The sequence below is a fragment of the Triplophysa rosa genome, linkage group LG23 (assembly GCF_024868665.1).
Source record: "Triplophysa rosa linkage group LG23, Trosa_1v2, whole genome shotgun sequence".
Taxonomy (NCBI): Eukaryota; Metazoa; Chordata; class Actinopteri; order Cypriniformes; family Nemacheilidae; genus Triplophysa; species Triplophysa rosa.
The window spans coordinates 18,047,954-18,063,020 of NC_079912.1; the positions used below are offsets into that span (position 1 = coordinate 18,047,954).

Here is a 15,067-nt window from a genome sequence, read left to right on the forward strand (position 1 = left end):
GTCTGACCAGCGTGGGCTTCGGAAACGTGTCGCCAAACACCAACTCGGAAAAAATCTTCTCCATATGTGTCATGCTTATAGGATGTAAGTATAATTGACTTTATTTGATTTGTATATTTGTTCAATTAGGTATTTAAAGTTATTGTCTGTATTTATTCAAATATTTATTGTTTTTTTATTTGTTAAAGTTGATATTCATAAGTCATTGTTTGTTTTTATGAATACATTTTTGCTATTCTACTTTAGTACATTTTTAGATTATTATTTAAGATTTTTGTAGTTTTACTCATATTTTGAATTAGCTTTTACAGTATTTTTATATTTTTAGTTTTATTCTGCCATTTTGTAATATGCTTTAGTCATTTTATATTTTATTTTGCTATTTAGATTAAATTCATTTTTGTTTCAGAATTAGTTTTAGTTGAGTTTATATTTATTTCCATTTAAATCATTTAAGTGCCTCAATTTGTTTCAGTTCATTGCTAAGGAAATTTTTTTCAGTTGTGTTTTGTTTTTCATTGTTTTTTGTTTTATATCTACAGTATATCGTTTTATTGCAATTAACAGAAACGTTTTACTACAGTTTTAGTTTTCAATTTTTACTTATTAAAACCCTGTTGCACACAACAAAAATCAACATGGCAACATAAATGATTGACTGTTAATTCATTGTTTGTTAATGTAGCAGATGGCTTTGTAATTGTGCTCTATATAATCAAAGCTCATCACATAGTGAGAAAACACTTTTTCTCATTTTAATTCTCACGGAGCAAATCACACTGCGAGCTCATTTCTGCGCCTCTCCATCACAGCACTTCATGATAAATTGTCTGTTTAATATCGCTGCAGAACATAAATTAAAGCCCAATAACCACACAGTCATTTCCGTTTTTATGGCCGGTTGAAGCGTTTATCATCAACGCTACCAAATGACTTTCTCACAGGAGGTAAAAGGACAGAAGCAGCGGGACCTCTCCCATCTGAAGCTCGGACGCTTACACACCGAGCTATAAAGATGTCAAATGTTCAGCGCTTTCACGACTCAAACATGCTCCCTTTGTTCTTCTTTAGTGTGTTTGATTCTCACCCGCAGGTCAGACATCACAGGATTACTCATTTCAATTCTCATTTCTGTCTGTACGGTGGAGATGATCTGTTTTTGTCTTTGTTGCTAATTCTTGATGTTTGTGTTGCACATGTAGTGATTCATAATTCTGCTCGAGTGCCGTAAAACACAGAATTAATGCTGCTGAAGTCTCAGATCTATAGAGGACATGTGATGAAGAATAAAGACTAACTAATGGAATGTTAATTCAACGCATGCCAGGTCATTTCAAGAAACACATCAGTTATTTATGGAAACACTTTCTACCTTTATATTAAGAAAAAGTACAGTCTATGATACCTTATAGTGTCATGTATAGAGCTGCTGTATTTACATTTGTTAAACATTCATCTTTTATCATTTCTCCATGTCCTCATGTCATGTCAACCCTGTATAAGTTTCTTTCTTCTTCAGAACACAACAGAAGATATTTGAAGAAGAATGTTGATAATCAAACCAAACTGAACTCCATTGACTTCCATTGTATGAACACAAGACATTTCTCAAAATATCTTCTTTTGTGTTCCACTGAAGTACAGATTTACAAACACATGAAAGAGAGAATAAATGGTGACTGATTGAATTTGTTTTGTTTTTTGGTGAACTGTCCCTTTAAGTGTAAGACGAAGTGCTATGGTTGAGGTTTTTAATGGTATCATCTCGTTCCTCAGCGCTCATGTACGCCAGTATCTTTGGGAACGTGTCGGCCATCATCCAGCGGTTATATTCCGGAACGGCTCGATATCACACACAGATGCTGCGAGTGAGAGAATTCATCCGCTTCCATCAGATTCCCAACCCGCTGCGCCAGAGGCTGGAGGAATATTTCCAACACGCCTGGTCCTACACCAACGGCATTGACATGAACGCTGTGAGTCTCACGCTTCTCTACATACAGACATAAAACTCACGATGTCTCGTCTCAGACTCACACTGTTCTCAGACCAACAAATGAATGTTCTCACTCTTCACACTCACAGTTACTCTGAATGTTAAACTCGGAGATGAGGAAACCATTTTAAAATTAGACACTTTAAAGTGTGCTTGGTGGATTACATGAATACATGATTAAGTCTGATTGCAACAGAAAATGATTTTAGGAACCTTTGAACTCATATATTAGAATGAGTTATTAATACAGCGGGTGTTTGTAGAATCTCTTCAATCACTACTCTGCTCTTACCTGTCTCCTAAAAGCATCGTTGAAACAATATTACACATCCATTCAAGCAGAGAAAACAAATGTGTGTGTCTGTTCTGTGTCTGAACTCATTAGAGGGCAATGAAGCGCTCTGATTGGACAGTCACATCTGTTGTGATTGGTGTTCTGGAGTCATGTTAGCAATAAAAATACACTTCTTTCTTCGGTCTTATTTATACACATTTTTCTTTCAACAAACACAACTGTTTAAAAGTTTATGTTTAATCATGCAAACATCTTAATTTAGTAATTCACACATTTTAAATAAAAATGACTTGGACTGCATAATGAAGAAAAATCTGTCAATAAGAGGTCAGAATAGATGAGTAATATATCCACATTATAATATATTTTATATATAAAACAAAAGTAAATAATGTAAAAAAATGTATTGTATCAGTATATAATTATTTTTTTAAGTTTGTCTAGCAAAAATAGCCACCACAACATCATATACATATTATACTGTATATATATACAGTTTATATTAGTTGATTAATATTATATTATTGATATTTAGTATTTTTATTAATAAAACAATTGTCTGCCGTGCAGTATGTTGTATGCTTTGTGCATTCTTAACTTTGAACTTGTTCTTTCTGCATGTCTTGTGTCAGGTGCTGAAAGGTTTCCCGGAGTGTCTGCAGGCTGATATCTGTCTTCATCTGAACCGAACGCTGCTGCAGAACTGTAAAGCATTTAAAGGTTTCAGTAAAGGTTGTTTAAGAGCTCTAGCCATGAAGTTTAAAACCACTCACGCCCCGCCGGGTGACACGCTGGTACACGCTGGTGACGTGATCACTGCTCTCTACTTCATCTCACGTGGCTCCATCGAGATCTTACGAAGAGATGTTGTGGTGGCCATATTAGGTACATCTGCTTTCTTTCACCTGTGAGATCTGTGTGATTGTGATGTTGTGGAACATTTCAATTGACTGTAAAATAAAACAATTATATCAAAAATTCCGATTTTTTAAGTTGATCCTCTTGCGCCCTCTACAGGTCAGCATGTCTGATCCACAGTTTTAGAAATGAGGACAAATCAATTTACTCACGTTTACTTTGTGATGTTTATGGGATGTTTCTGAACAATCTTTTGTGTATGTCACAGGGAAAAACGATATATTCGGTGAGCCCCTCAACCTGTACGCTCGTCCGGGGAAATCGAACGCTGATGTTCGAGCTCTGACGTACTGTGACCTTCATAAGATCCACAGAGAGGATGTGCTGGAGGTGTTGGACATGTACCCGGAGTTCTCGGACTTCTTCTGGAGTAACCTTGAGATCACCTTTAACCTCAGAGATGTCAGTCGCACACACAAAAGTTCACAAATCCACTAAAGTTCAATTGTTGTGAGTTCATTGAGATGCGTGTTTGTTGCCGTACAGACAAACATGATTCCCGGATCTCCCAGCAGTGATGATTCTGACTGCATCGGCTTCAACAAACTCCGCAGGAGAAAACTTTCATTCCGCCGCAGAACGGAGAAAGGTTTGGAAATTTTGGTTCAGAAAATGATTCACGAAAATGGTGTTGCTCAGACGTTTCTCTTTTATAGCTCAGGAGGTTTGATGAAGATCAGATGTTTCTCTTTAAATCCCTGAGGAGAAATCAAAAGAGAATCACATGAGAGTGTGAGCACGTGAAGAGTCTGGAGGTGTGAATGAATGTGGATTGTTGAGGTGAAATCATCTGGATGTGATGAGAAATGTTTGATATGATGTCGAGATCTTCAATCATATTGAGATCTTTTGATTGCAGACGAGACAAATCTGAGTTCAGTTTGACACATTGTTGACATCTCTTCTCAAACTCTCATGACAGACACGTTTGTCACATTTATGATTCTTTTTCTCAGGAGAAATATCCGAGACTTAAGCCAGACTTTTTCCTCAGTTTTATTTGCTTGATGTTATTTGAGATGAGATCCGTCCTTCTCATGAGAGATCACACGAGTTGTCAATCAATACATCCTGTTACCCCAATCGCATTTTTTTCTTTACCAGCATAGAGGGAAAATCCAGTAAACCTGAGCAGAAACATTCAGAATTTACAAACACTGTGGCACAATCACAGGCATAAATACTGTTTGACTGTATATACAAACATAAGACAATATTTCTGTTAAAAAAAATGTGTAGATGCAAAAAAAGTAATAAGGAAGAAGAAGAAGAAAGGAATGGAATTAGAGTTCGGCTATGACAGTGTTGTTAAAATGTATTGATGAAAGGTGCCCATATGGTGTAAAAAGTATCTTTCTTATTGAATATTGAATGTTTTCCAGTTGAAGGCGCTGCACAAGATCTTTGATAAGGCCAGAACAGCTAGGTGGATTTTCTGCTTCCAGCTAAACCAAACCAGTCTACGTGCCGGGAGGGTTACAACTCCAAGCGCATTATATTAATTTGTTGACAGTTCTGCGTTTTCACTCCTGACACCGGAAATGGCTATAACTGGGTCTGGTTTCAGTGGTTTATCAAGTACTTCCGATAGTAGTTGAAAGACAGAGTTTCAATAGCTATGGATTTTTGGGCACTTCCAGAACATGTGTCCTAATGATGCTGGGGATAGACCACGTCTTTCACATGATGGGTCCACAGAAGAAAACATCTTCGAGAGCTTTAGTTTAGATAAATGAAGTCTGCGTAGGACTTTCAGTTGTATTAATCCATGTCTGATGCACAGAGAGGAGGAATGAACCTGTTCTTGGATGAATTTATCTTGGGGACAGCATGGCGCCTGTGTTTGGCATTGCCGCTGTGGCCGGAGGCTCATTCCGACTGGTTTTATTAGTTTTCTACGCTATACTGTTGTTAAGTTTGTCCACAAATGTTGTGTCTACTGCATGGATGTACGATTGCCAAACGATGCTGTTGATCCGATCTTCTATGGTCGTGTGCGGTGGCGTTTGTTCCTGGAACGGCTCGGTTGCGTTCTCAGCCTCGTACATATGTCCGTCTGCACCTGCTATATGTATGCGAAATGGAGAAGGCCTAATGGGACGCACAAAGAAGCGGCGGAGAAGGAGAGGAAAAAGGGCAGGGAGAAGTCTAAGAGACTCCTAAAGGCGGGGCACTGTCGTGATGGTTCCAGACCGTCGTCTTTGCACCGTTTTTCCAGATGTCTCCAGGGCTTTGGTTCCGCTGCCTCGGAGAATCTCTACTGCTGATCACGGAATATGCGCTGGGCACCTGAGGTCGCTACCGCTGGCCTCCGCCTCTTCAGGTGTTGGATCTGTACTGCTCAAGATGGCCCTGATAAACGCCTGCTCAATCACAAACAAGTCATTTCTGCTCAAAGAAATATTTACTTCTGGATTTTATGCTGCTGACTGAGACCTGGCAACGGAGTATGGAGTACTGCCATTTGATTGAGCTTTGTCCTGCGGATTGTTCATTTATCAGCACGCCAAGGCTTGTGGGCCGTGGTGGAGGACTTGCTGTGGTTTTTAAAAGTAATTTTATTTTAATTGCCATTCGATGAGCGCTGATACATACTCTTCTTTTGAACTACAGATAACTAAGGTCGGTCGATTACACTCTTTTTATTGTATTTTACTTTGTCGACCGCTTGGTCCAGTGGCGCCTTTTCTGAAGGATTTTACTGATTTTCTATCATCCATTATTAAGTTGAACAGTCTGATTATTGTTGGTGATTTTAATATTCATGTTGTCGATACTGCCTGCAGTACTGCTTCGGAATTTTTATACATAATGGAATCTTTTAATTTCATTCAACATGTCTCTGGTCCTACACATGATAAGGGGCATACACTTGATTTAGTTTTCTCTCATGGTTTAAACATTGGTGCTGTTTGCATTGAAGATGTTCATGTTTGTGATCATAAATGTGTTTTATTTGATCTTGCTTGTATTGAGGATCCACTGCCTGTTAAGCGGGTGTCCTGCTCTCGCATGATCAGCCAATTTGCAATTGAAAATTTCTCATTCGCTTTTGACTTAAGTTCGGTTCTCATTTCAAATGACATTGATATTACTCTGCAGTCGTTTAATGATTAGTGCACTCTGCTACTGGATAGTGTGGCTCCTTTTAAGACTCGGAAAATCCCTGCTGTTAATACATCTCCGTGGATAAATGACGCAATCCGCAGTTTCAGGCGTGTTTGTCGGAAGACTGAACGTCTGTGGAAAGCTACTCAGCTCCAAGTCCATGGCCTGCATCTTAAAGAGCTCTTGTCAGATTTGAATGAGATGATTAAAGATGCTAGAGCATCGTATTTCAAGAATCTGATAACTACTGGCAAAAGGAATCCGAAGGCTCTGTTTGAGATTATTAACAGCATTGTTTCTCCTGTTACATTGCCTGTTCCTGTGTTTTCTATTGAGGACTGCAATCATTTTTTATCTCATTTTGTGGATAAGGTTATGGCTGTCAGGAATAGCATTGTATCATCAGTAAACGCTCTTGAAGTTAATTCTGAAGGACTTCAAATCTTGGATTCCTTTTACCCTATTTCTCTAAATGATATAATTAAGATAGTGAGTATGATGAAGCCTTCCCAAAGCCCTGTGGATATTTTGCCTGCATCTATGGTTATGAAATCCATTACATCTATTGGCCCATGTTTGGTTTCAATTATTAACCTTTCTCTAAAGTTGGGCCAGGTGTTTCAAACATGCTGTTGTTCAGCCTCTCTTGAAAAAGAGTAATCTTGATGCAACATCGTTGAACAACTATAGGCCTATTTCTAAATTGCCGTTCATCTCAAAAATTTTGGAAAAGGTTGTGGCAGAGCAGTTGAATGCTGTTCTGGAGGCCCACAACATCTATGATAAATATCAATCTGGCTTTCTTAAAAAACATTCCACTGAAACTGCCCTACTTAGGGTCTCAAATGACATTTTGATGGCCTCTGATGCAGGTGATTGTTCTGTGTTAGTTTTGTTAGATCTTAGTGCAGCATTTGACACGGTTGACCACTGCATTTTGATTAATAGACTGTACTCCCTGATGGGCATTTCCGGGTCGGCTTTGGAATGGTTATCCTCCTATCTGTATGATAGGGTTTTTTTCAGTGTCTATTGGATCTTATATGTCAGATTCTGTTCCTTTGTCCTGCGGTGTGCCTCAAGGGTCTGTGCTTGGTCCTCTGTTGTTCAATCTGTATATGCTTCCTCTTGGCAAGATTATTAACAGTTTTAAAATAATATCTTATCTTTATGCCGATGACATCCAGTTATATATTTCTTTTAGCCCTGATAGTCTAGATAAACTGTCTGTTCTGCAGAACTTGTCTGCCATCCATAACAAATGGATGGCAGACAATTTTCTTTAACTTAATAATGATAAAACTGAGTTGTTGATTTTTCCCCCTAATACTATTACTCTTAAGATTCAGCAGTTCATGGGGGGCTTAGTACGGTCTGACCGCAGTGACATAAGAAACCTGGGTGTCATCTTTGACAGAGCTACCTGCTTTAACAGTCATGTAAAGTCTGTAGTTTGTTCATGTTTTTTCCATCTCAGGAACATTGCTCAGATTAGATCTGTGGTCTCAAAAAAAGAGATGGAGATGCTTGTCCATGCCTTTATCTCATCTCGCTTGGATTATTGCAATGTTCTGTTTACTTGTTTGAACAAATCATCTTTGGAACGACTACAAGTTGTACAGAATGCAGCTGCAAGACTTTTGACTAGTTCTAGCAAGAGGTCCCACATTATCCCTGTTCTTAAGGACCTTCATTGGCTCCTTATTGCTTTTAGAGTGCAGTTTAAAATTTTAGTAATTACTTATAGAGCCTTGCATGGTCAGTCACCTTCCTATTTTCAGGATTTATTATATGTAAATTCTCCTGGTCGGTCTTTAAGGTCCTCTGAACGGGACTTTCTAACTATCCCTAGAACACGTCTTAAAACGAAAGGTGACCGTGCTTTCTGTCCTGTGGCTCCAAGGCTATGGAACTCTCTCCCTCTAATACTGAGATCAATGGGCTCTGTAGACTCTTTTTGTCAGGTTTGGTGGACAGAACCCAAGTGCAGGCAGGTGAAGGGTTTAAACTAGTGCTGTCAATCGATTAAAAAAATTAATCTGATTAATCACACATTTTTTCTGTGATTAATCACGATTAATCGCACACAACAATTATATTTTAAAATATACTTTTACATTTTAATAATTTCACATTTAATCTTCAAATTGATGTAGAAACAACATATTTCTTTAACAGCATCATTTTATGAAAGCTAACATTTTGATATTAGTATTGTAACTGATGTCTCTATTAAATTGATTATTTTAACATTAATTATAGCCATTCAACAGTATAATTGAGAGTCATGTAGGAAATTGAAGGACACTTTACAGTCTTTAATGCTAAATTATAAATTAAATGCAGAAGAATTCTCATTAAAGCTACAAAATCACATTGATTTCTTCTTTTATTTTGTTCTTTGATTAACATTAGTGACAGGAGTCACAGCAGCACGTTTAAGAACGTGGCCCCTTTAAGAGCTGTCTCAGTACGCAGATCTGACCGTCACCGCACTCCATTTTCACAACTCTTTGCATTCATTTAAGATTTTATTTTACACTTTGAAGTCTTGCTTAAGAAAATGCTAGACAAAACGGGCTTTCTGACATAATCTTGTATGGTTTTATCCATTCAAGCACGAAAGAGAACTTAACACGGATGCGCTGTCTGACAGAGATTCACCGACGCAGCCTTCAGCCCATGACTGTTTACACCAGACTGGACCTCGCGTTGCGTTTTGCCGCGTCCCACAGTTTAGAAGCTGTCTATCTTCATTGAACGCGTCAAAGCAACTGTTTAAAATCGCGCTTAAGTGGTTTAAAAGCCTGTACACGAATAAGAGCGTGATTACATAATGTAACGCTAGACAAAGGATGTCAAAACAAACGGATGCTGCGTTAATTGCGATAAATATTTTCTCACGCGTTAATTTGAAAAAATTAATCGCATGCGTTAACGCGTTAACGTTGACAGCCCTAGTTAAAACAGAAAGACTTTAATAAAAACAGACAAAAAACACAGAAACAAAAATAAGAAATCAAACTGAAATGCTTCCAGAACGGGGAATAAAGTAAACAAAGAGCAATCCAAATAATAAGTCCAAACATGAAATAATAGTCCAGGGAAACACGTAATCCACGACGAATGAGGGACAAGGCACAGGGAATATACAAACACTGGATGAATAAGGAACAAGGACATGGAACAAGGAACAATGCAAAGATGAGGGACAAAGGGAACTGAGACATTAAATAAGGAAACATTAACGAGGGGAGATTACACGGGGACGGAGACGAGGCAGGTGACAAGTATCACTCCCTTCAAGCATAGGCTGGCACAAGTGGTTTCCATACTACTGGTTTATTTGATGGCTTTTCCCCCAAATCACCGTGAAAACTAAACAATGAATACAAAACCACATTAACTTAATATAAACCTAAACATACATTAGCAAACAAACATACTTTTAAGAACTTCAAGCACAAAATACAAGCAAAGCAAATATAAAGCGAAAATACCTTGTTGGCTGCATGCTATATGAAAGAAATGATCTTGAATACTCCTTAATGTCACGTTCAAATCCCTTGCACAAAGAGACATCCTTAGAAGCACACACGCTTAACATTCGTGTTTGCCACTGGCTTGCTTACATGAACTGAGAACCTTGCTGACAATCAGCAATTAAATACAACCGTCGATATTTCAAAATAAAAGTCCCAAACCAAATAAAACAAATTCACAAAATAAATGCAACTTATTTTCTTCTTAACAAAAATAATAGAAAAAGTAACCAACTTATATACATAATATATAAAATATAATAACAAACAGTTACACTCCCACCAAATCACACAACTTAAATGTGAGATTTTTCAAATTGCAATATAGTTACTAATTTACACTTTTCACTTCGACCTTTCAATGACCACTCAAACTCCATACCTCTTAACTTGCTTCAAGCAGAACAACAACCTTGTGTATAGGTCTTTCAAGAAACACAGTTTTAGTTATGGGTTTCCCTTTTTTGTCAAACGTGGTATCACTAACCATCAATTTCAGTTTTCTCACCCTACCATCTGACCCTGGGTAGACTTCTATAATTCTTGCCAACTTCCATTCATTACGTGGTGCCAGCTCGTTTTGTAGAAGGACAATATCATTGACCTTCAAGTTCCTTCTGTTTTTGTACCACTTCTGTCTTGACTGTAAGTTTAAAATATATTCTTTTTTCCATCGAGTCCAGAATTCATTTGCCAAATACTGTACTCTACGCCACCTCTTTCGAAGATAAAGATCTTCTCTTGTAAATTGTCCAGGTGGAGGTAGAATGACTGTAGACTTCATTGTAAGAATGTGGTTCGGAGTTAACGGTTCAGGTCCAGATGGGTCATTCAAATGTTCAGTGGTGAGTGGTCTGCTGTTAACAATGGCCATAACCTCATACAAGAATGTCCTTAGAGAGGTACTGTCAAGCCTCTGTGCTGATTGGTCAAGAATAGCAGAAAGAACACTTCTTATGGTTCTTATTTGCCTCTCCCAGACACCTCCCATATGACTTGCTGCTGGAGGGTTCATTAGAAATTCACATCCTAGAGCCTTAACTCTTTCTAAATCCATTCCTTTCATGAGTTGTGCAAACTCTCGTCTTGCTCCAACAAAATTGCTTCCTTGGTCACATCTCAACTGACGAACATTTCCTCTTATTCCAATAAACGCTCTTAAAGCATTAATAAATAAATCAGTGGTCATATCATCAATCATCTCTATGTGTATGGCCCTTGAACATAGACAGGTAAGTAAAAGACCATATCTCTTGAGCTCCTTTCTTCCATCTTTAATATATATTGGACCAAAGCAGTCAATACCAGCGTAAGTGAATGGTGGAGTTGTTTCCATTCTATCTTGTGGTAAGTCACCCATTCTTTGTTCTTCTGCAGGCCTTCTATACTTCCTGCACTTAACACATTTAAAGATGTGTGATGAAACCACGCCGCTACATCCCAAAATCCACAATCCATTAGCCCGCAGTTCATTCATTGTCATGCCACGTCCTTGATGATGTACCTTTTCATGAAAATGCTTAGTAAAGTAAAACTGACATGTGGCTATTCTTCAGAAGTATAGCTGGATGCTTGACGTATGGGTGCAACGTAGCTTGACTTAAGCGTCCTCCAACCCTCAGGATACCTTCTTTGTCTAAGAATAGATTTAACTTGTAAAGCCTGTTCTTTTTGGTGTTGACAACTTTCTTTAGCTTCAAACTCTTTATCTCATCTGAGAATGATTCCTGTTGAACCAGCTTGATGATAAAAAGTTCTGCTTCTGTCCTTTCTTCAAGGCTTGTACTTCCTTTGTTTGGTTGCTTCACTTTGAATTCTTTAATTTTACGTTTCAGTCTAGCAATTGCCTTTACAAGTCTTGACCAATCAGAGAATTTCTGTAGGTGATCCAATAATGATCTGCTCTCCTTTGCGGCAGTATTACACACAAGAGCCTTGCAAATTTCAGGATCATCTTCCTTAATTTCTCCCAACTTGCATTCTCTTTCAGGTAGTTCTGTTTTCCAAAGAAACTTTGGTCCTGTAAACCAATTTGAGGTTTTAAGTTGCTCTGCTGTCAAACCTCGAGAGGCATGATCAGCTGGATTGTTCTCAGAGTCAACATAAGCCCATTGTTCAGGCTTTGTACTGGATCTGATTCTCTGAACACGATTAGCTACGAACACATGAAATCGTTTGGCGTCATTGTTTATGTAGCCAAGAACGACTGTAGAATCAGTCCAAAAGAACTCCTTTAGATCTTGAATTTCTAACTCATTCCGAAGCATGTCACTTGTTTGCACTGCAACAACTGCTGCCGTGAGTTCTAGCCTTGGTATAGTTGTAACTTTGGTTGGTGAAACTCTTGCTTTTCCCATTACTAAACAGCAATGAACTGTATTAGACTTGTTAATTGCTCGCAGGTAACTACATTCCCCATACCCAGTGACACTTGCATCCGCAAAATGATGGAGCTCATAAATTGTGACCTCGCCGAAATTTGAAGGTAAGAAGTCTCTCTTAATCTCCATTTCAGCTAGATTGGGTAAATTTCTGATCCAGGACTCCCACCGAGGTCTCAAGTACTCTGGAAGTTCCTCATCCCAACTAACCTTTTCTTTGCACATTTGATGGAGTATTTGCTTACCCAAAAGAACAAATGGTGCCATAAATCCTAGGGGGTCATACACAGAGGCCACGGTAGAAAGCACACCCCTTCTTGTTAGAGGATTGGGTTTTACTTGAACTCTGAATTTAAAAGAGTCAGATGTAATGCACCACTCTACTCCAAGAGCTCTTTCCATCTGAGGTAAACTCAAAGCCATATCCCGATCTTTGACTGTGGCACGTTCTTTTTCTGGGATGGTTGACATCACTCTCTCACTGTTAGAAACAAACTTGTGGAGTCTTAACCTGCCAGTGAAGCAAAAGTCTCTTGATTCTTTAATAAGCTGGATGGCTTCTGTCTCAGTTTGGACACTTATTAGACCATCATCTACATAGAAATTTCTTTGAATGAAGCGTATGGTGTCTTCACTATACTGGCCACGCCCTTGAGTTGCCAAATGTTTCAGACCAAAGTTAGAACAACCAGGAGACGAGGCAGCTCCAAACAAGTGAACTCCCATTCTGTAAACTGATGGTGTGATCTCCAAATTTCCATTTTCCCACCACAGAAATCGCAGGTAATCTTGATCCTCCTTTTTCACATGAAACTGGTGGAACATTCGTTCGATGTCACACATGATTGCAATGGGACCCTTTCTGAAACGGCATAAGACCCCTACCAATGCATTGGTTAAGTCAGGACCTGTGAGCAGGTGGTCGTTGAGGGATGTGTTCTGAAACTTGGCAGAACAGTCAAATACTACACGTATTTTCCCTGGTTTCCGTGGATGATAGACCCCATGATGTGGAATAAACCAAACTGGACTACGATCAATCTCGTCTTCAGGAACCTTCTCTGCATCACCACGTAAAATGATGTCATCCATGAATTTTACATAGTCCTCATAGTACCGTTGATCTTTCTGGAATCTCTTTTCAAGACCTTTCAGACGATGTACTGCACATATCTGATTATTAGGAAGTTTTGGTTTTTCTCTTTTGAATGGTAATGGCATTTCATAATGACCATTGCTCTTTTGTAGGATATTTTCTCTCAAAATCGACAAGAACTTGAGATCTTCTTGAGACACAGGATCAGTTTTTCCAGCTCTTTCGGAGAAGTCTGATTCAAGGACTTTTATAATATCTGAAGGACCAATTTCTTTTACTTTAATTCGATTCACATAGTATACTTCAGTTTTAAGGTTGATAGGAGAATACATACTTGGTGTCACTGGCATTACTACTATGCGATGGCTAGTTCCAATAGCGTCGCCATAGTCTACATAAGGATTCCCGTAACCAACAATGTTCCATCCAAGGTCGGTACGCTGTGCATAAGGCTGATGGTCTTGGCCAGAAACTACTTCTCTTGGAAGGAGAGCTTGTGAGCAGTTATATCCAATGAGCACACCTACTTCACAATCTTGGAGAGGTGCCATCTCATCTTGAAGGTGATTTAAATGAGACCAAGCTTTTGCGGTTTCATTTGTTGGTATGTGAGTTCTGTTGGCTGGAATGAACTCCCGAGTGTAGACTGGTGGTAAAGAGATCCTTTTACTAGAATAAAAACCTCTAACTTGTAGGTCTTTTACTTTTTGAGAGCTTACAATTGTGGTCCTTGAAGTCATAGTAGAGAGCTTGAGCTTAACTTGTTCTTTGCTTGCATCCAATGCTTCTACCACTTCATTTAAAATGAAAGTTGTGTCACTTTGAGAGTCTAAAAGGGCATAAACAAGAACTTCTTGTGCAGGTTGAGTCATAGAGGAAATCCAGACAGGAATTATTGCTGCTGTTTGCGTGTTAGTCTCATCAAGAATTACTCTATTTGAAGTAACAGCTGTAGCTATTTCTTTAAATTGCATTCATGAAGGTCTTTCTTGGTGCCTTTCTTGACTTCTACTTAACTTGTTCTCTTGTGGTAATTTTTGGTGTTCTTTAATTCGCTCCTCATGGAGACAGGTTGGATGCGTCTTGTGGCACACATCACAGACACTCCTACTCCTGCAATTCTTTGAGAAATGGCCAGGCTTAAGACAACCAAAACATAACTTTTCAGCTTGAACAAATTTAATTTTGTCTGAAACTGATTTTTCCATAAGCTTCCTACATTTGTGCAAAATGTGTCCAGTCTTCTGACAGAAAATACATGTTATGACAGATTTTTCACTGGTACTTGTGGTTAGGGTCTTTGCTCCAAAGCTTTGACGTTTCTGAAACTTTGGACTTTCAACCTCACCTAGTTTAAGTGCTTGTAAGGATGTAACAGGATTACAGGCGATTTTCACCTCTCTCGTCAAAAACTTGACAAACTGGCTAAAGGAGGGAAATTGGTTGGTCTCCTCTTCTATTTCAAAAACCTTACGATTCCAACTCACTGCTAACCATTCAGGTAATTTTGAAAGAATCTTCCTGTTCTCATTACAATCATTCAAGATTTCCAATGTCTTGATATGAACCATGGCAGCCTCACAACTACGAAGAAAATCAACAAATTCTCTGAGCTCAAAACTGTCTTTAGAGCCCATCTTAGTCCATGCTTGGAGCTTATCTCTATATGATTTTGCAATTGTGAATGGATTCCCATATCTCTCCTCTAAAATGTCCCATGCAGCAGCATAA

The 15,067-nt window shown here is 38.6% G+C and overlaps 2 protein-coding genes across 4 annotated transcripts in view; one reads left to right on the plus strand and one right to left on the minus strand.

Moving 5' to 3' along the window:
* Positions 1 to 15,067, minus strand: part of ctnnd2a (catenin (cadherin-associated protein), delta 2a) — a 274,012-nt gene that overhangs the window by 135,785 nt on the left and 123,160 nt on the right. The gene's annotated exons all lie outside the window — the stretch shown is intronic.
* The window catches only part of LOC130546928 (potassium voltage-gated channel subfamily H member 2-like), a 31,737-nt gene that overhangs the window by 968 nt on the left and 15,702 nt on the right, over positions 1 to 15,067 (plus strand). Inside the window, exons 2-6 of the mRNA XM_057322476.1 lie at positions 1 to 84; positions 1,777 to 1,976; positions 2,924 to 3,176; positions 3,418 to 3,611; positions 3,696 to 3,798. The exon at positions 1 to 84 is cut by the window's left edge and continues 307 nt beyond it. Of these exons, the coding sequence (XP_057178459.1) occupies positions 1 to 84; positions 1,777 to 1,976; positions 2,924 to 3,176; positions 3,418 to 3,611; positions 3,696 to 3,798 (834 nt within the window). The remainder of the gene's footprint in view (positions 85 to 1,776; positions 1,977 to 2,923; positions 3,177 to 3,417; positions 3,612 to 3,695; positions 3,799 to 15,067) is intronic.